Source organism: Melanaphis sacchari, unplaced genomic scaffold, assembly GCF_002803265.2.
Source record: "Melanaphis sacchari strain LSU unplaced genomic scaffold, SCAv2.0 Contig7_pilon_pilon, whole genome shotgun sequence".
In the NCBI taxonomy this organism is placed as follows: Eukaryota; Metazoa; Arthropoda; class Insecta; order Hemiptera; family Aphididae; genus Melanaphis; species Melanaphis sacchari.
The window spans coordinates 1434615-1456884 of record NW_020271560.1 but is presented as its reverse complement, the minus strand read 5'-3'; the positions used below and the strand labels follow the sequence as shown (position 1 = coordinate 1456884).

The 22270-nt window shown below is 24.3% G+C and overlaps 2 protein-coding genes across 2 annotated transcripts in view; one reads left to right on the top strand and one right to left on the bottom strand.

Annotated features, from left to right (window-relative positions):
- LOC112601590 (ATP-binding cassette sub-family G member 4-like) overlaps nucleotides 1-3540 on the top strand; it is an 18457-nt gene extending 14917 nt beyond the window's left edge. The window contains exons 6-11 of the mRNA XM_025349293.1: nucleotides 342-461; nucleotides 580-719; nucleotides 943-1111; nucleotides 1198-1298; nucleotides 1371-1526; nucleotides 2268-3540. Coding sequence (XP_025205078.1) covers nucleotides 342-461; nucleotides 580-719; nucleotides 943-1111; nucleotides 1198-1298; nucleotides 1371-1526; nucleotides 2268-2666 — 1085 coding nt within the window. The 3' untranslated portion in view covers nucleotides 2667-3540. The remainder of the gene's footprint in view (nucleotides 1-341; nucleotides 462-579; nucleotides 720-942; nucleotides 1112-1197; nucleotides 1299-1370; nucleotides 1527-2267) is intronic.
- LOC112601591 (cytoplasmic dynein 2 light intermediate chain 1) lies at nucleotides 3272-22270 on the bottom strand. Its single transcript, XM_025349294.1, has 9 exons — nucleotides 22249-22270; nucleotides 16890-17068; nucleotides 14081-14183; nucleotides 13277-13378; nucleotides 12016-12252; nucleotides 11837-11905; nucleotides 7582-7739; nucleotides 7374-7518; nucleotides 3272-3460 (listed from the first exon to the last, which is right to left on the bottom strand). The coding sequence occupies exons 2-9, from the start codon at nucleotides 16907-16909 to the stop codon at nucleotides 3272-3274; spliced, it is 1023 nt and encodes a 340-aa protein (XP_025205079.1). The 5' UTR covers nucleotides 16910-17068; nucleotides 22249-22270.

Below are 22270 nucleotides of genomic sequence, written 5' to 3'. Positions count from 1 at the left end.
ATGTCTTAACCTTGATGTTTTCTTATGACTTAAATTTAATTTACAACCACTTAATACGGATATATAAAGAAAAAACAGTGAACTCCACCCAGAATATTTTCGAATGTAATTATTAACATAATAGATAAGTTTCTTAAAAATCTAAACCGATTTAAAAAAATAAATAAAGTGAATTACTTACGTATGAAACATTACTTACTGCACACACATTACATTTGATAATATTGTCAAAAATAAATAATAAATAAATAAATAATATTAACACATTCCTGTATTGCAGTATTAAATACATTTCCGTATAACACATAGTGCATCATAAATTAAAATATATTTTTTTACAGTTTTCGAAGTGTTGGATAACGATACAATAACTGACTTAACGAGAGAAATTCAAAATGGAAAAGTAATATTATGTGATGATTTAGACGAAATGGAAAATGGAATGGCAACTTCTAAACTTTGTAAGTTTTTCTAACTTTTAACTAGGTAGACACTTCTTATACATAATATGTTATTATTTATAAGATGAATAATTAAATAATAGATAAAAATTAATATCTAAATTATTTATTTACTTAGGTCGTAACGACACACTAATTACATTACCACCAGTCTTCGATAATGAATTAGATAAAATCGAAGCGGAATACCCATCATCTTTCAGTACACAATTCTCTATACTGTTAGCAAGAAAAACCAAACAATTTTCTAGAAATACAGTAAGTTTAATCATACCTGAAGTTTTTTACACCCTTATCCTTTCTCTTTTCCTTTTCCTTACATTTTTGTTGGAGTTACTTACACAAAACCCTTTAAAAATCATTATTATTTCACATAATTTTGATCACAAATTTATCCTTTTCCAACATAGTGATTAAAAACAATAAATCCCATTTAAATTCTTACAATTTTAACGATTTTTTTAAATTTGTTTATAAACAGATTGGATTGTGGATATCTTTTTTCCACCATACGTTTTCAGCATTACTTCTTGGAAGCATTTACTTTGGGATCGGAGTAGATGGAAATCGACCATTTGAAAATTTCAAATTTTGTATCAGTGTAATCGTTTTTTTCGTTTATACTCACGTTATGGGTCCAGTACTTACATGTAAATTAACTGCAATTAAATATTAATTATTAATGAATTATTAAATGATAATTCATTTTTTAATTATAATTATTTTATATACATAGTTCCATCGGAAGTTAAACTATTGCGACGAGAATACTTTAATCATTGGTATAGTCTCAAATCGTACTTTTTTGCATCCGTTATTACATCATTACCAAGCATGGTAAGTAAAAATGTTTTATAATTCTTGAAAATATAAGTTAATTTACATTGTGCTTTTTATATTTCCTTTTAGATATTATTTGGAACATTATTTCTTTCAATTGTATACTTCATGTCTGCACAACCAATTGAATGGATTAGATTCAGTCAGTTTATGGCTATAGGACTATTTACTGGTTATACATCTGAAGGATTAGGTATTCTCATCGGATCATCAGTGAAAAATTCCGTAAGAATAATTATATATATATATACATTTATTAAAATAACAAAATATTTATTAAAAAAAAAAAATCGTACATCGTATAGAAAAATATTGATTTATTTTGTCTTTCAATATCAAATAACTATGCTTTTTCTCATAATATAATATTATTAATCAAACTACTTGTTAGCACAAGAAAATAAGCAGTAAAATTTATAACAACATAATAATAGGCCTACATTTCTTGATTTTCAAATATTTTTATGTACCTAATAATTCCGAAAAATTACGTTCTTAAAAAACGATTTTTTCACAACGAATTGTCAGCAGATAATTCTTTTTTTTTTTTTACTCATCTGTCAAACGATTCACACAAAAAGGTGGTTCTCATTTGAAGTATATACTTGTAAATTCCAAAAATCAGAATTCGAATAAATGATATATTAAAGGAGCAAATGACTGCGGGCATACAACACTTAAATCGAAACTATTAACACGCTATTCTGTTACTATACATAATTCATTTCGAATGCAGTTGAACTTTTTATTTTATGCCCATCAATGATTATAAACACTTTATCGATTTAAATTCCTATAACTCCCAAGCCTTGCGATTTAATCGTTACCGCCGGTCTTCAAATCGCACCACCGCATTTCTCGTGTCATCGTAAAAACGTCATTATTACCTATAGGTATCTTCGTCGTCGTCTTGACCAAAAAAAAAATAATAATAATTACATCGTTTTTCGCGCTCTATACTTGCAGACCGGCGCCGTGTTGACGCCCGCGCTCCTGGCGCCGATGCTCGCGCTGGCCGTGTACGGGATGGGCTACGGGCTGGCCATCGAGCCCCTCATGGAGTCGCTGATGGCCACCAGCTTCCTGAGGTACGCGCTGGTCGGCGTGTGCATTTCGCTGTTCGGCAACGGGCGCGCGGACATGGCGTGCTACAAGGACGACCTGTACTGCCACTACAAGAGCCCGAACCTGCTGCTCCGGGACCTGGGCATGAGCGGCCGGTCGATCGTCAACCAGTTCATCGGGCTGGCCCTGTTCGGTTTGTTCTTCAGGCTGGCCGCGTACTACGTCATCAGGCTGAGAATGATGAACCAGTCGCTTCGCAAGATACCGCTGTACTTCAAGAAGTTTCTGCGCGGCGGCTAACAGGAGAACTCGTCGGCCGGCTTGCCCGCGTCGCCGTTATCATCGTCATGTATCGTCATCGTAGTGTTCGGTCCCAAGTCACGTCATCGACTCACACTCGGGCGCCGTACAGTGCCTATCTGTATGATTTAAGAACACGGTGTATTGTACCGACGGTAGACACGTCCGAACATGCGAGGCAAGATCAGTTGTAATTTTATGATGACGGCGACACGCCACAGCACTTACACGATAATATTATATTTACGCTATAATCGTCGCGCGTTATGTATTGGACTTCTGACGAGTACAGATAATACTTACGATTAATATTATGATATATATTTTATATTTTATTTATACAATCGATTTTTTTATCGCTCCGGTTTCGTTGAGCGTAATCGACATAATATTAAGTTATATATATTGTAAGTTGTATTTATGTAAAATATTCGTGTGTACCAATAGTACCCCTAATTATTGTTTTGTAATTTTTTTTTTCTACGTTTTATACCTATTGGCTATTACAGAGCGTTTTTGGTAGTTTCAGTGTTTAAAAACTTTTCGTAATTGTCCACGAACAGCTTTAGCTCCTAAAACATTAATTTAAAATCACAAAAACTCTTCTAGTTATATTTATTATACGTAATATTATAATGATAATCATGTGTACATTGGGTCGTGGAAATATTTTTAATACAAACCTCTTGTTTTTTTTTCAACGATTCGTCTATCAATGGGTCGGCGTAATTAGTGTCGTTCAATGGATCTGTATTCTCTGTATTCGATGCTTGTGCGCCAGATTCTATTGAAATCTATAAATGTGAAAAATAATTTAACGATAAAAATAAATATAACCTAGCCAATAGAACTATCGTTGAAAATACATTTTATATTTAATTATGATTTATTAATTTATTATATTTTATGTTATGACACTACTTGAAATATATTTATTATAAAGCAAAAATGTTATATCAAATGGTTGGCGTTTATTTATATAATATATATAATATGTATGTATATATATATATATATATTTAATATGTTAGTGTATTATTAAATTTAAATAAAACCATAAAATTAGTAAAATATTTGAAATCATGTGTTTATTGGTTTATTTGTACTACCAACATATGTCCCTCTAACTAAAATAATTCTGAAAAGTAGTAAATCATTATTAACAAAATTTAAACCGAGTACAAATAAAACTATAAAATATTGAACATATTTATTTGCTACTTCTTCGCTGCCATCGTTTATTGTAGTATAAAATTCAATACATAACATAAATAATAAGAAATTAACAACAATTATTATTTTAAATTTTAAGTGAAATGTAAATTTTTTGAGCTATTGACAATATTTCTATGATATAAATATGTTTTGTCTGGCTAATTTCTTTATTTTCCTTAAAAACAACCACTACTTACAACTTAATATTATCAGAAAAAAATATTTTTTTTAATATTTTTCATGAAATAAATTACGAATTTGAACATTCTTCAGGGTTAAAAATGCGATGATTATGTTACACAATTACTATTTATATATTACTTATACATTAGACATTAAATTTAAAATGATTTATTGTACACTTAAAACTATATGGAGACATTAGTCCCCCTGGAATTTTTTCCCACTTTAAGCCTTGTTTATAATTATAATATTATAACGTTCCTTAAACATTTTTAAAATTAAAAAAGCAAGTTCAACGGAATTTCATAAATATTTTTTACAAGCATCAAACCTAAAAATGTAGACAAATTTTGTGAAATTTATATGAAAACCATTTTGAAGTTAAAAATTCCTAAAATATTTAATATTTGTACCAAACATTTAAAAATTTTTTATTGTTAAAGCTATTTAAAAATATTAAATTTACATTAATGCGATTTTTTTTTTGTTTATAGATGTTTTAAGTTAAAAAATTAAAAGAAGAAAAATAGATGTAAGGTTAAGTATTATAATAATTTTAATTATTTTATTATATCCAATTCAAAAATACTATTTATTAGGACTTTAAACTTTTATTTATATATAAATACACACGACATTTATTTAGATTAATTTTATGCTAATTGTATAAATAATGCCACGAATCTATTTACACCATTCTACGGTAAATCAGTATTACTCAAAATTTAATAACAATAATTGAATAATAAATTACTAAAATGTAGGAAACTCTTCTGTACTTTAAGTGTCAAGTAGGTCACTATTAAAAATATATTAAATTTTAATTCAATGATATATTATTGTTACGGAACGCGATTCTAAGTAATGATGGACACAACAATTCTCATTCAAGACAGTTCTTTAGAGTTAGCAATTCAAAATCTACAATTCTCATTAAATAAAATAACTATCTGGTTCAAAAAACGAAAGTTGAATCTAAACCTAACTAAAAGTGAAATCAAAATATTAACCCTTAAAATATATGACAACCCTCTCCTCAAAAACATACACATTAACAACCAAGTCATTCAATGAAATAAAAAAGGCAACGTAGTCAAATACCTAGTCAAGCACAAAGACTCGGACGAAGCCCGTCATTTTCAACTAAGAAGAAAAACTCAAAATAGGCGATTGTGATCTTGACTACCCCAAGACATCCTCCAAACAGACATAGAAGAAGCTCTCATCGGTAGAAGAAAATATTCAACAATATAAAAACCTATAACTACAAATTATTATATCTTTGTTTTTATCAGTAATTTAAATGTAAAAATTAAAATAAAATAAAATAAATACTGTTTTACAGTATTTGTAAATAATATTTTAAGATAAATCAAAAATATCAATGAATTTAATAAAATTCAAAATAATTTAATGTACAAAACAATTTTAAGTTCACACAAATCATGTTTTTAAATTATGAAAAATGATAAATAAATAAATAATAATTAACATCTTTATTTATCATTTAAATAAGTAATTTTGTCTAAATTTGAACTTTAATGCATATAAAATAAATTCTACGTATGAATTTTCAATATTATATACAAATATAAGGTCGACTTACATTGGATCTTTTAAATTTTCAAGAATTTGACCTAACATAAATTTTTATCAATATTTATAGGTTATTTATAGTTATAACAAACTAAAAAAATTGAAAATTTTTCCATGTCTAAAAATAGCACACAAATTATGAAAATCATACTATATATAAAAAATAATGATGTAAATATTTTGCGAAAATTTCAAGTGCCTACGATTATTTGTTTTTTAATTATAACAAAAATCAAAAATCTATATTATTAATCATTAAATTCAAAACTAACATTTACATTTACAATTACATTTACATTTACATTTACGACACCTAGCGTACAGTATAACGAATACCTATACTTTTCCCTCCATTTTTTTTCTATTTGGATTTATAAAAGTTGTATATTATTAATCTAATGTTTAACTAGTTATAACAAACATGTTAATATAAATAAATATTACTATATTGTACATTATATATTTCTTATAATATGGTATTAAATTCTAAGATAAATTAACTATACGATACCTACATCGGCTACATCTTAACCTTTAATTTTAAACTCATTTGTATAGTATCTTCCAGATTAGCAAGGGCGTCCCCGGAAATTTTTCTAGGGGGAGGGGGGTAAAAGTAATTTAAAAAATAAATAAAGATTTTTTTTTTATACATTTTATTTATAGTACATTATCATTTTTTGTCATTATTACAATTAGGTATTATTATTATACATTTTATTTTTAGAACATTATTATGTTTCGTCAGTATGATATTAAATTATTACAATTAGGAAACAAATTTAAAATTCTAGGGGAGGGTACGCCCATGCAGATTAGAATAATTTTAAAATTTTATAAAAGCTGTTTAGAAATTCTAGTTGGTTTAAATAATGAAACGATTAAATAATTTTTATAATTTATCATTCAAGCAATATTTTTAAATGATTTATGAGTGTACCAAGGAACCAGTTAAACGCCTTTAATACCTTCACCTTTACTTCAACAAAGAAATTGTGAATCTGCATTCGACAATTAACCTTCTTCTCTAGGATTATCTGACATCATAATTTCATAGACAATATGTAAATTGTGAAAAAATTATTACAAGAAAAATAAAAACATTGAACATATCAGATTAGTAGATTTATATATTTTAGTAAACAATCTACAATCTCTTTTGTAATGATTTTATAGTCACTGTAACCTTGACTTTCAAACAAATTATTCATTAATCGATTTCAAATTATATAATTATTTATTACGTATATATATATATATCCAAAAAGTTTAAAATATAAATTAAAAAATTTCAAAAACCGAAAACAATACTTTTCGAGTATTAAATAATTTTAGGAATATAATTTTTAAGAAAATTCTATTTACTGTTAAAATAGAATTACTTTAGTACCCAAAAAACAATTTAATATTAAAATTAAACTTAGTAACTTAAGATTTATTATGATTTTTAGCTTTTATGTAAAAAAAATCTTGCCTGGTGTAGTTTTTTTTTTTTAAATCATTGAAATGTCTTGTATTAACCACAAGATTTTTAAATTTTTTTTTTAATTTTGAATTTATGAGTAACAAATTAAGTTCATAAAATAAATATCGTAAATTACAAAATAATATGAAAGAATATTCAAAAAGAATATCGTCAGAATAGTTAAAAAATTATTGTTAGGTTAGATTTAATTCAATATATATTATAACATAGATAATATGTTCATTAACCTGTTTAAAATTTGAAGCAAATATATTTTTATACTTATGCATTGATCTAATACTTCCAGCTTCATTGAGATTGTCTATTTTTTCAAAGCAATCAGAACCTGCAGGCACTAAAAGGGCTTTATTTGAATCATAAATATGGTTCTTTCTAAAATAATAATATAATAAAAATGTGTACAACAAAATTTGAAGGACGCATAAGTTAACTTACGGATAAGGTGTCCCAAAGCCGTAATGTGACATCATCTCTTTAGATACCTTCACAAGAATTGTATCATTCACGCTAAAAAAAATCAACGAAGCTCCGCAAGTGTGTGCAACGTATCGTAAACACTGGCACAACACACGTTTTTTAGCAGGTTCGAAATTCTAACAAAGTTAATTATCAGTTCATTATTAAAGTCTTTCAATAATTTAAATATTAATATATAGCTAACAACACCAATAATAAACAAAAAATATATTAATATATAATTCATGTATATAATCTCGTACATTTAAAATTTTAATTAAAATAAAAGAAATGTAAGATACTAATTGCCCAGACTTACTTATTATTGTTCAACACGTAACGTATAATAACTAAAAACTACCAACTATTCATTGGCTATTTATATCCACATTCTTTTTTTTTAACTAGGTACGACATTATATATATATTTTTTTTTTAATTGCCTAATATAACAAATAATAATCGTACTTATTAATCATCAATAAATACATACCTAAGTTAGGCAATTATTTTTAATTTTTAACGTTTTAAAATTTCTATAAGTACCTATGTATTAATGAATTATGATAGGTTTTAAATTCCAAGTGGAGTGATGAATGTATTAATTTTACATTGATGCGTATTTTTATTTTATTTTTTTATTGTATGTTTTAAATACTTCATTTTTCTTTGAAAATATTTTCTGATCATCAACTTTAATAGAAATTTCTGTTAGCAAATTGGATATAGTTAATACTTTTGGGAGATCAAAGTTAAAAATTCTAAGTACTTCTTAAAATAATCGGGAAAACAATAAAGGTTGTAGTAGATAACCGGTCTGTTGTACTGTATGAGTGAAGTGTACCTCGTGCACTGTAATGGATGTGTGTTAAATTTTAATTAAATTATAAATCATTACATGTATATAACGAAAAATGAATCTGAAGGAAGACAATCTAACTTTATAGTAACCAAGATTACTTAATTATTTTAATAATAATTTAATAAGTCTAACAAATATTCTCATTTCCCCCGTTAAAACTATTAATTATGATACATGATTAATATCAGCTAGTATTAACTTTTATTAAAAGTACCTTTCAACTAGTCTAATTCACATCTAAACCTCCATAAAATTTGATAATCAAATCTTTTGTCTATAATAAAAATTGTTTTCGCAAAAATAAAATACAAATACACGTACACGCACACACATCATTACGTATATAATCAAATAATCAATACTTTCAGAATGTAATACAAACCTTAGTTAAAATTTGAATATAAATAGCAACATCAAAAAAAAAAACACATAAATCTATTTAGTAATATATGCTGACAGACCATCTTCTTTCAGAATCAATTTTCGTATACAATAATTTATCATTGAATTTGAATTTAACAACCACATTATATTAACTTAATTATAACATATAAGGTATATTCGATACCTAATAACTTGTACAACAGAGTAGTTATCATTTTCCCCTTTTTAAAAACAATTTTACCTGCAAATTTTCAAGAATAATTTTTTAACTCTATTGTACGACATTACACGTATTTCTTAAAAAACTAATTACGAAGAATATTCTAGCCATAATTTCAAACAAATTATTGTAAAAAAAAATTTATCTTTTATTTCAAAAAAAAAAGTGGGTACCGCTCTGTTGTACATTAGGGGGTGGGGTGAACCTCGGACTAGGGTAGATTAAATTTGAATGCAATGATAGGTATCATTGTATACGAAAAACGATTCTGAACGGAGATGATTTGTCAGTCTACGAGTAGGATATATTATATTTAAATATTGTCATATATTCTATTTTAAAACAAATATTTTATTTTTCAATTAGGACGCATTTGCAAAAGTCATGGTTAATCAATTTTTCCAAAAACATTGCATGTAGTTATTATAATTCATAATACCTTAATATATTATCATAGATATACCTGGTATACCAATAGAATGATTGTAGATATCTTATTACACAAAAAGAAATACCATAATATCACAGAACAATATAATATAATATCTAGTTCGTTACCACAATAATCATCTCGTATAATACATATAAGTATAAACATTTTATTATTTTACTGTAGGATTATTATGTATATTATAATCTTTGGTACAATTAATAAGAAAATTTAAAATTTTTAAATTTCCGTGGTTTATTTTTTAATTGCTTGAATACACCAAAATTTAATTCTTTTATAATTATTGTAAGTTAAATTTATGAAAAATCTTGTATTAAATTTTCAACTCTTAACTACTTATACAAAAGCTTTTATGAATTATACCTACAAAATAGTTTGCAAATATTCATGGTTTTGACGAATTTTTGTCAATATTTGAACTTCAAATGCTAATAAAAAAAAATTGTGACTATGTATTCTTAAAATTTTTTGATCACTATAAGAATAAATTATGAGGAACTTTGTATTAAGTTTTCAAGTATTTTGATTGGGCGAAAACAATTTTATCGACACTTCAAAAAAAATTTTCAGAAAAATTGAAAATTTCAGTTGTCTATAAATACCTCGAAAAAAAGTCAAAATATTTTGAAAATTAAATCACGTAAAGAAAATGCTAATCTAAATAGCTGGTAAAATTTTCAAGTATCTACGATTTATACTTTTTGAATATTAACAAAAATTTAAAATCGTTTGAAGATAAATCGTTATCGTTACGCTATTTCGTAAAAATTTAAAATTCAAATGCACTTAAAATTTTTCCTATAATGATGCTTCGACTTTTTACTATAGCTACTTGAAGGAAAACTTAGGGAAAACATAGTGTAGTATTTTTAATCCTTAGTTATAAACATAAAAAATTTTATGATTTTTTCAACTTCTAAATTACTTACAAATTTTCGGGTTTTCGATAGATTTCGTAAATATTTGAACTATAAACACGTTTATAAAAAAAAATTGTGACTAACGATTTTTAATTTTTTTTAGCTACAATAAGAACAACTCATAAGGAACCTTGTATTAAATTTTCAAAATTTTTTGGTCATACAACATATTTTTATTGACACTTCAAAAAAAAAAATTCTCATAAAAATCGATAATTTCAGTGGTTTATAAATAACTCAAAAAAAGTCAACATTTTTTGAAAATTAAACTGTATATAGATAACACTAACATAAACATTTGGTGAAAATTTCAAATATTTACAGTGATTAGTTTTTGAATTACAACCATATAAAAAAATCGATTTAGTCGAAAACTGGTTTTGCGTAAAAATTCCCGTTTTTTTTTTTTTTGTTTTTATCGATTTTTTTGAAAATTGTTGGAAAATGTTTACTTTTTACCTCTATAATGCACCAAGGATATTCACTTTTACATCGGAAATCACCCCCGAAGTTTAAAATTAAAGCATTATTTCGACAACTTATGCTGTACACAGACACAAAAAAAAAAAAAAAAAAAAAAAAACACACATTATTGTAAAATCAATATATTCATCACTCCATTCAGAATCTAAAATTGGTATCATTTGAGTGGTTTAAAACTTAGACTATTGGGTAAAAATAAATAAATAATAAAAGAGATATTCGATCATTTTATGCTAAAATATCACGCTTTAAAAAAATCAATTAAATTAGGCAAAAATGTGTTGTTTTATCTTAGCCCTAATTATTACAATTTCATGTCCTTTACAATAAAGAAAAATATATATTATAACCCTTGTAGGTAATATTAAAAACAATTATTATTGGTTGGTTAATATCGCATAATTATGAATTTATTTTAGTTTTTACTATAACTTTATACATCTCTGTGTTTTTTATTTAAAATATTAAAATAATATTAATAAAATTGCCTTAATTTATTCATATTCTTTTTTTATTTAATTACATAAACTATAACTCTTTATCATCACCACAAGAATGGTTTATAGAAGATGGATAAACCAAATATATAATGCAAATATTTATAAATATTTGTTTTTTCAACATAAATGGTGCGCCGTTTTATCATAAGATAGATTACTTATCCAACACTGTGGTAAGTTAATTTTATGTTACACAATGTTTAATCTCGTAAATCAAACTATATTTAATTTAATTAATCACTCGTCAGTTTTATAACTAGTAACTATAAATCAATTATAAAAAAATTATGTGTGTACATCTTATAATAATTATTAACGTTAAAGGAACATTGATACCTATTAGCTATTATTTATACTATATATAAATTAAAAATATAATTATTTAATTACGGAAATTTAAATTTACGAACATACTTGATAAATATCGTATTTACTTCCAACAATCATTACTGGTATGGGAAGTGGAGACATAAACTTTTTATCCTAAAATGTATAAAATTACTCCTTTTACAGATTGCTTTTGCACGAAATATTAACATAGACTATGCAATTATTTAAGTATAATATAATTATATATATAAATTTTAACAAACCTCAATATTTTTAACATTAATCTGATTATTTTCTTCAATACCTTGTAAATTTTCTAGTTGTGCCTTAACTTCTTCAAGAAGCATTTCCATGGTGTTCCAAAGAACATCCGGCTTTGATAGATCCAACACTAACACGACACTCAAACGTCGGCCTTTCGTTTTCTGTACTATCACAGATAATAGATCTTTAAAAACTAAACCACCGCCCAATTCCCAAACATGGCAAATATCCTTTGTCTGAAACACACATAACATATGCATTAACAACTTTTAAATGATTATAAATACAAATTATTTATTCAATGTGTTCAATATTAGATTATACTGGTCCATTAAACATATAATACCTATGATAATATGTTACTTCTTAAGCTACAATTGATTTTTTTAGTTTGTTACAATATAAAAATATATAAGTTTTTAAAATTTTAAAGCAGTGGTATCAGAATACACGTTGCAATGATTAAGAGAACAATTGCCACAAGCAACCTTTTCTTATTTAGCAATGTTTATAATGTTTTGCATCAAAAATATTATTGAATTGTAATTAAATTTAATCTGAATTATAAATTCTCGTTATTGTTATCATTATGGATTTATTTATTAATCATTAATTTTGTAAAATCATACAACAGCATTAGATCTAAGGTCATACTCCTTTATTTATTTAAATACAAAAAACAACTAGCCTTAAAAAAAATAAAAGCGGCAAAGTCCTAATTAGTTTACAAAGGTACAATCTTAATTGATTTTAACTACATTGGATATTAATTCAATATATAATTATATTTTAACTTAGAATATCTTTATATATCACACATATAATACATAAACCATTTATACTTTCCAGATATTATGTAATGTATAGTTACGTTTAGTTACTTCAACGCTCACCAAAAAATATTATATAAATTATTAAATTATTTTTCAAATTAATTATATAGATTCTAAAATAAACATATGACATATAAAATACAAAATTCATAAATTACAAATACATAATTTACAGTATCACAAGCATTTAATTTTTTATAATAAATTAGTATTCCTCATTTCAATAAAGTATCTAGAATTTAAAAAATGTATTATTTACTTTAAATAATATATAACAGCGTGATGAATAAGAGGAAGTAAATCTATTATTTAAAATAATGCTTACTTAGTATCTGACTATTTATTAATTTGTTTTAAAGATAAATTTTCCATGCGATATAAAGTTTATCATTTTAGACTTTTATTATAAATTATAAAATAAACTTACTAAACTTTTTCCAGATCGTCTTGCGAAAGAATACTCCAAGGCCAATGTAGGTTTTGGTTTTTCGTTTTTGTCAAAAAATGAATGTATCAATGAAGTTTTACCCTAGAAAAATGAATACATTGTCGTCAACAAATATGTTTAAAATATATTTTTGAACTATATTGAGGGGATGAATTCCGCTCATGTTTTTTACCAAAATAAAGCTATCTTATGTGAATTTTATTGACTATTAAAGTAATAGGATAAAACTTCTAAAAACGCAGTTGAATTCATGATGAATTTTAATTCAAAACGAATTTTTTAAATGTCATTAATATAAACTAAAAATAATTCATTTAAAAATGTAAAACAGTAATTTTTAATTTAATGTCATGGCAATTTTAAGCTTTTATAAATGTTGTTGAATTAATGAATTAATTAATAAAGTTGAAAAAATATTGATACTCTTAGAAGTGCAGAAGTAGTCCACTATCTAAAACATTACAGTACCACACATAAAAATGATCACTTACTACGCACACATTTACACCACACTTAAGTAGACTAAGATACACTAACAAAATTGCCTATGTGGAACTCCTTAGAAACGGTCGGTATCAAACTCCATACAACAATAACATGTGCTTTATATTATTTTGTTTTTAAATAAAAAAATTTTTTAATTAGGTAGCTTTTGGACTGTACTATATATTTATATAAGTATAATATTATGAAATTTCCAAAATTTATTGTATAAGTTTTTTTTTTTTATTTTTTTTTTTTTTTAACATTGTAATAGACGATAATAATTGTATGAACACTTACCGTATTTTTACTCCCAATTACTAATAAAGTTCTCTCTACCGGTACCATATCGGATGCAATACTCTTTGAAGACATAGCCAATTCGAGTATGGTTTGACCATTTCTAATAATAATATTAATATAAATTGTATTTAATTTATATTATATAAATAAATTATTAATGGACAATAAATAATGAGCAATGCATAATGATATTGCTAGTTTTAGAATGGAATTTTTTTAATTGTTTATAAGATGAGTAATGTAAACTTGATATCATAAAAAGTGCTTCAAACATTTCATATCTCACAATATTATTGTCTTAAATAAAAAGAAAAGTAATTTGATAATAATAATCTTTAATTATACTACTTATTTAAAAAAAAATATTTAATATTCTGATCTCTCTATAAAATAATTTAAAGGAAGTAAAAAAAAAAAAATCACTGCATTTAGTATATATAATAAGTATTTTATTCTCGTGCAAGGTTTTAAAAAATGTTAATATAGTATTAAATTGTGCAATAAAAATGAATAAAATAGATTTACATAAAGGAAAACAATTAATATTTTTAAAAAAAAAGATAAGAAGAATAATTATACAAAATATTTTATTATGTGACGACTTTTATAATTTCCCTGTATATGTTACAGTAATATTTGACAAATCACTAGGTTAGGTAACTTACTAACCTTCAAAGTGCACATATAAATGAATTATTTAAACAATTTCAAATACATTTTAATACAAGTATTTAAATAATAATATAATGAATGTAATCTAATGTTTAAAATATTAATTAAACATTTTTTTTTTTTTTTTTTTTTTTTTAACAGACAATGTCTATAGTTTTGTCAATAGTTTTTCTTGATAAAAAGAAAAAAATTAACGTTATATTGATAACTATTTTTCAGAAGCATAAAATAATATTAAATATTTTCAAATTAATAAATATGTTTTAATGTTTTAACAGGAATAATAAAATCATTAAAAATTTATAATTTTATTTTAGAATTCATCGATAAATATCAATATCAGACATTTTTGGTTCTATTATAACTTTATTATTTTATATTAGGTAAATTAAGTTTAAAAAATTTACCTATATTTTAATTTTTGAGAATTGAGAATTTAAAATCGACTTTTTTTTATAATAATAGGTACCCTAAGTGAGTGTATATAATTAACAAATATTATTTCAAAATATCACCTAATTAAATTTAAACAATACGATAATTTAATCGTACAATAATTAATCAATGAAAATATAAACACAATAGCTAAAAACAAATAATAATATAGATATTATTAATTGTGCGCAAAAATGATAATTCTAATAAATTATTAACACCCTATAATATATTTAGTGAACATCAAAAACAAAAAATTGATTTATAAATTAAAATTACAAATAATACATAAATAACTAAATAATGCATAGATGTATTACTTGTATGAAATTTATCATCGTTATTGCCTAGTAATGACTAGGATCTGAATTATCATTTTTAACGGTGACACTGTCAGTACTCTACGCTTAAAATAAAGCACAAATTTCAATGAGAACGCTTAATACCTAGTATCTACGTTATAACACCATTAACTTTAAAGAATACTATAATTATTAAATTTTAATAGGTTATATGTTTATGACGTATACCTACGCAATGAATCAAATATATAATAATATATATCATGCATTTTACCATTAAAGATTTAAATGAAATAATTAATGTAAAGTATTGCCAGCTATAGTCAATATGCAGATATATTTCTAGACTTTCTAGTATTAGTAAATAATTTATCAGTACCTACATAGGCGCATGATATAACTTTAAGAATTAAGAAATAAGTAATAAGTAATAACATAAACTGATACATGATATTCAGGCATTGATCATTGATGCATTTAACAATATTTAACAATATTTTTGACCTTATCGATAATAATACCGTGTCAATGAAATTATAATTGCGTTATCAAATCACTAAATCTAACATTGCGGCTACTGACTAACGATAATGGCGTACTTAGCAAAATAATCATCAGGCATCATCGTAAGTATATAACAAGGCCGGATAAACTGTGCTCCACATAGTAAATTTAAAGTATTATTATTACTGTAAGTAGCTACTATCGCTTAATAACTTCTGTCGAAATTATTAAACTGTTTGATCATATTGATATTTATGTGTTAATATTTTGATATGATCGAGATTGAATAAATTAGAGGAAAATTCAAAATAATTGCTATTTTCTCATTTATTTGGTATAATTATAATTACGACTGTCAGAAGAAAATAAATGATCTTTTGTTGAACTACTGGCTGCAACATTCCAAAATCAAAATAAGATATTTAATACACTTGTAAAACAGGATGTATAATAAGTAATCAAAGTCCTTGTAAATGAAATAATGTATAATGAAATTTGAAGAGTAATATAACAATTAGATATTAGTCTGTTTAAGGCAATTAATTACAGTAAATAATTAAATATAATTAAATTATGTGATATCATAATATCAAAATGTAAAAAGGTCATATATCTACACCTATATATATCTATACCTATTCAATATTATATAAATGTATAAATAATTTAAAAAATAATATATTTGATTTTCACAACATTAAAAAATATATAATTGTCTATTTATGCAGAGGCATTATATTGTCAATTAATGTCACATATTAAACATTAGTACTTGGCACTTACATCATTAGTTAAAGACTAAAATACATCATTTTCACGGTAACACATATAAATATATGTAGAAGTGTATAATAACTGAACCTCATTAAATAATTATAAATAGTGTAGCTTACCTCACAGACGTAGATGTCATTGTATTTCACTAAGACCATCTATTATGGACAATGCAGTTCAAATTCGTTAGTTATTGATGATTACGTTGTTAGCGACCATCTGAATTCTGAAATGCATTACTTTGGGTCAAAACCATGTGTTTCTGGCTATGTATATACACTGGTCGCCATGGTTGCACCTATGATAAATGTACGCCCTTAGACATTTTTTTAACAAATATATCAATATCATAAAATGAACATAATATAATTTTGTAAAATATTATTCATATTTCCTAGTGGAAAAACGCAGAACTTGATCGGAACCACTTTTATGTTTGCCGCGTTAGATACCGGAGAAAAAATAACAACTCATATAACAATCTCGACATCAATTAATATATTTTCTAGACTAAATACATCTTAAACTTGTTAGTGTTTATTAATGAATAAAATTAATGTTGCTATGAAGTAAATCATTGTAATTGTTTCGCAACAAGTTTCAATCCAACAAAAATTATAGCATATTATGATTAGATATGTCATTAATAGAAAACGGAATTTATTGTATAAAAGAATCAAATCATGTAAAAAAAATTAAAAATATGTAAATATCAAAAAAATGTATTAGCATTAAAAATTACAAAAAAAAAAAAAATATTATATAAATAAAAGTAATATAAACGATGTAGATGTATAAAACTATGAGTAATATTCCGGAACAAAGTAATGAGAAACAACATATTGTTGAAGGTTTGCGAATTGCGACGGTTTTATCGAAGAATAAACTTGTATTGCGACTAAAAGACTGTTCTACGTCAAAAGACGTGATAGGGGCATAATTCATGTTTACTATATTAGAAGGAGTGAATTCAATGTCCAGAAATCCTTGTTGATGTTTACCAATTAAATATTTATGATGATTTTAATAGTTTGAAATCCAGAATTTTTTCCATTTATATTAGCAAATTTGTTTTTAACTATTTCTCCCGTGTTTCCTTGAGTTTTTTCTAATTTATCTGCAGATTTTTCTACAACACTAATACTTTTTATCAAAGACATGTTTAAAGTTTCTAATTGTTTAATTGTCTGAATCAAAAAACAAAAATTTGCAGAAATGTATGTAAGTTTTGCATCAGTGAATTTGCTTTTTCAATAGCTACGGCCAGTTTAGTATTGAAATGCCATTTAGATAATGTATAATATTTGGTGATCGTCAAAAATTACTATTCTTGTTAATTTAGATGAAGTAGATAATGTTTATGATCTTCAAAAATTAATGAAAAAATCAAAAATTACTAAAATATGTACTTATTTACCAAATATGTAAAAATATATAAAATAACTTAGGGTTAATTTTTAATTTAAATGATCTAAATCGCATACTTTTTTTATCAGATTTAAGATATTTCATTCCAATAAAAATATGTATTTACAATAAAATCCGTTCCTTAGTTATAAATTATTTTATTTATTTGTGGCTTGCATTTATTGGCGGTAGGTAGTTAAGAAAATGCAGAAACGGATACCCCTCCCTCGCATTCATTAAAACGACTAACACGAGAAACATAAATATGCAACAAACGCATTCCATTTTAAAAACAAAAAGTATACAATTTATAAACAATAAAAAAAAATGCTAAAGAAAAGTTTTTTAATATAAATAATAAAAAACTAAAAAGAAAACTAGATCTGTTCAAGAACATTTAGACAAAACAAATATTTTAACTAACTTTATTTTTTACTGTAATTATTAAATATTTCTAAATTAGTTTTAGGCAGGGCTGGGCACTATCTTAGATACTAATATTTAAGATACGTATCTTAGATACAATTGTATCTTGTATCTTGTATCGAGATAAATAATTTTGATGTATCTTCTATCGGGTATTTAAATACTTTATTGACTTGTATCTAGTATCTTTTTATGGTTAAGATACTAGATACATTCAAAAAATATGTTTTATATTTCATTTATATAACAGTTTTCCTAATTGCCCAATAAGTAATAATATGTTTTAAGATTAGATTAAAGTAACTTTGGTGTCTGGCGATAATATTATATCAGCGATAAGATTTCGTTGATCACCGGTCGCCGATTGACGACTGTCGGTTCATATTCTCTGTCTGTTTCGTACGTATTATGCATCTGTGCGGTGATTGTGTAGATCGACAAAGTGACAAAAAAAATTAAAATTTGTGCATTGTTTTAATATTTGTAAATATTAATTTAATAACTAAATATCTGTTATTAAAAACATGGATAACCAAAATAATGCAATTGTAATTGTTAGGTAATATTCCAAAATGCTTAGATGGCAAATTTTATACGATTTTAAATTCTGATGAAATAATAAATGTGAATTCTAATGTAAAAGCTATGTGTGTAACATGTAAAGAGAAAAAAAATTTTCTTTTGCTGGGCTTATTCATTCTCCATGTAGATCTAGTATGTCAGATGATAGTTTCAAAAAATTAGTCTCTTTAAAAGGTAACCAGGAATTTATCTCAAAACATGGGATGTAAATAATATAATTAAATATTTATATAAATCACCTACATTTCATAAATAATAAGTAAACATTGCTAACTAATAAATATATATATATTTTTTTATAACGTTTTTTTATTGTGTACGTAATTTTTTTTATAGACTGTAAATCTTTTTACCTATTATTAGTAATATTATTTTAAGCGTATCTATTGTTATTTGAAATTATATTATTAATTACCAATGCATACCGTATTATTATACATTTATAAGCTATAATATAATATAAATTATATATGATAAAATTGTATCCAAGGTGAATTAAGAAATTAATAAAAATAAATAAATATATTAAGTATCTTGTATCTTATAGGTATCTCAGAAACATGTATCTTGTATCTAGTATCTTTAAAAATATTATAGTATCTTGTATCTTGTATTTAGATACTAGTTATAAATGTATCTTGAATCTTGTACTTAGATACTTTTTTTGAGGTATCTTGCCCAGCTCTGGTTTTAGGCTATTAAAATAAACATAATTTAATATTTATTAATCAATACGCTTTGCATTTATTTTATATTAATTTCTATAATCATTTATCAATTTATTTATCCTTTTAAATTTATTAATTTAATAAATAAATATATATCACGAAGTTGTAAATACAGAAGTTTAATTTCAATTATTACCTTAATATTTATTTGACTAATATTTGATACTTAAATGATAAAAATGTGTATAAGTCATGTGTTTAATGTGTTTTAGTTACTATTATCTCTCAAATTTTGCATCAGTTTATCAGTTACTATATTTTGAATAATTTATTTCATTTTTACGATACTCGTAATACATATACAAATCTATTTGTTCGTGTATTATACATTAAATAACAAATTAGAACAAGTAACGACTAAATAAATATAATTGATAAAATATAAAATATACATAAATATGCAATATTTATATTCAAAACAAAAGTCTGTAAATGTTCCTTATAAGTAGTCAAGTAGGTACTGCTTGTGAAAAGATTAAGCAATCTTGAGTAGTATCCAATTAGCTAAAACGAGTTCATTATATTATTGCGATTCATGATAATTAAGTAAAACAATATTCATCGTTACTTGATTGTCCGGTTGTTTTGTCCTTTAAGCTTAATATTTTTTGTTTTCCTGTTTTAAATTCTACGTATTAAATAAATTATTATTTTATACCTACCTAGATAAGTGCAAACCGTTTGTAATAAAAAAAAAAGACATTTTTAATTTTCACTTATTTTTGTTTCATTACTTATTAAAAAAGTATAAAAATATAAACAATAATATTATTAATTCTGAGGTCAACATTTAAAAACTAAAATATTCTATAAATACCAAACTTTATCAACTACACCTAATTTTAAAATAAAAATATTTAATTAACATCACATAATAATAATAAAAATTAATGATTAACGTATCTGGACTAATAGCATTCAAATTGTGCTAAGCCTATTATCGAGTACAAACCACCTATGCCTTTCAATCCATCTCCCATCAAAAATAACATCTACCATAATACGTCTCAAATCTCTACACAAAGACTTATAAAATTTAAATAGCTTTTACTACAACTAAAGTCTACTAAACAAAATTTTACAATAGACTAAACCCATACAAGCCCATTAGTCTTGATATTTTAGCCAGTAAATCCATTCCTAAAAATTCTCCACGTCGAAAAAATGTTGAGTGATCGATGTTGGTGAGCCATCTTATATCACTTTATGTTGTTATGCTATTTAAGTTATCAAATTCACTTACTGTACAACTTATAATTACAGATTGTGAAAACTTTTTTATTTATAAATTTTCATAAAAAAAAAAAAAAACATTTTTAATCTGTGAGTAACTATTATTAATTATCGAAATATGATTATATATTATTAAATATTGTGTTCAAAAATAAGTAATTTAGTATTCAAAAGTCCAACAGACATAATTTTTAGCCTAAAACGAATGTACTTAGTACTTACCCCACCTATATACATAAATGTATATCAATTAACCTAATTTAAAGTGTTGTTATCAAACAATACTAAATAATTGTTATCAATAAAGTTTATAGAAGTGATAAAATAGCTTATTACACATTTTATAATATCTCTTATTAGGAAAAACATTGAAACGCAAACATGTCTTTTTATTAATTACAGTAATGAATGATAGCAACCGATAAAAAAATGAGACAGAAAAAAGCATTTTACGATTTACATCATATATAGACTCCAAACAAATGTCATGGGTATTAAATAACATCAATAATATTTCTATTGTTTTGTGAATTTTCCGAAAATTAATTTAATTATACATCTATTGACTTCTATTATTTTTATCATTACCTTTTTCAAATATTTTTATATTATCATTAATTACATTAAAATCGGTATGATTTTATTAAAAAAAAAAAAAAAAAAACAGTAAGTTATATGTACCTATTTGTTTAATATTTTTTTTATTTATTTATTTAACCTTGTCATCGATGGCCATTAAATATTTTACATAATATACATATACATGGTTTACAAATCCAGTTTTGAGTTGTTAAAGAATTTATTCCACTGTTATAATATGTTGTCCGGGCAAATCACAGGGTAAAACTACGAATAATAAATCAAAAGAAAAATTAAATTCTTATACTTCCCTATTATTATGTTATATTTTATAAGACATTAATTCTAATTTTCTAATTATAATTTAGATCAATAATCCAACTAATCAGAATTAGGTATTCTACTTAGGCATACTCATTAGTCACTAGATTTAGGCCCAATCTATTCACTACATTTTCTGTCGACACGTAAACCGAAAATATTAGAAATTTCAATGATATAGTATTAATAAATTTCAAATCACCATTTTAGACTGCAAAATAATA

Bases quoted from the DNA above. Each gene is read 5' to 3' on its own strand.
- LOC112601591 (XM_025349294.1), bottom strand. From the start codon at position 16,909: ATGACATCTACGTCTGTGAG. The intron at 7,519-7,581 runs GTAAGTTAACTT...TTATTATTTTAG, and splicing joins GGCTTTGGGACACCTTATCC to AAAGAACCATATTTATGATT. The intron at 3,461-7,373 runs GTTAATGAACAT...TCACATTTATAG, and splicing joins TTGCTTCAAATTTTAAACAG to ATTTCAATAGAATCTGGCGC.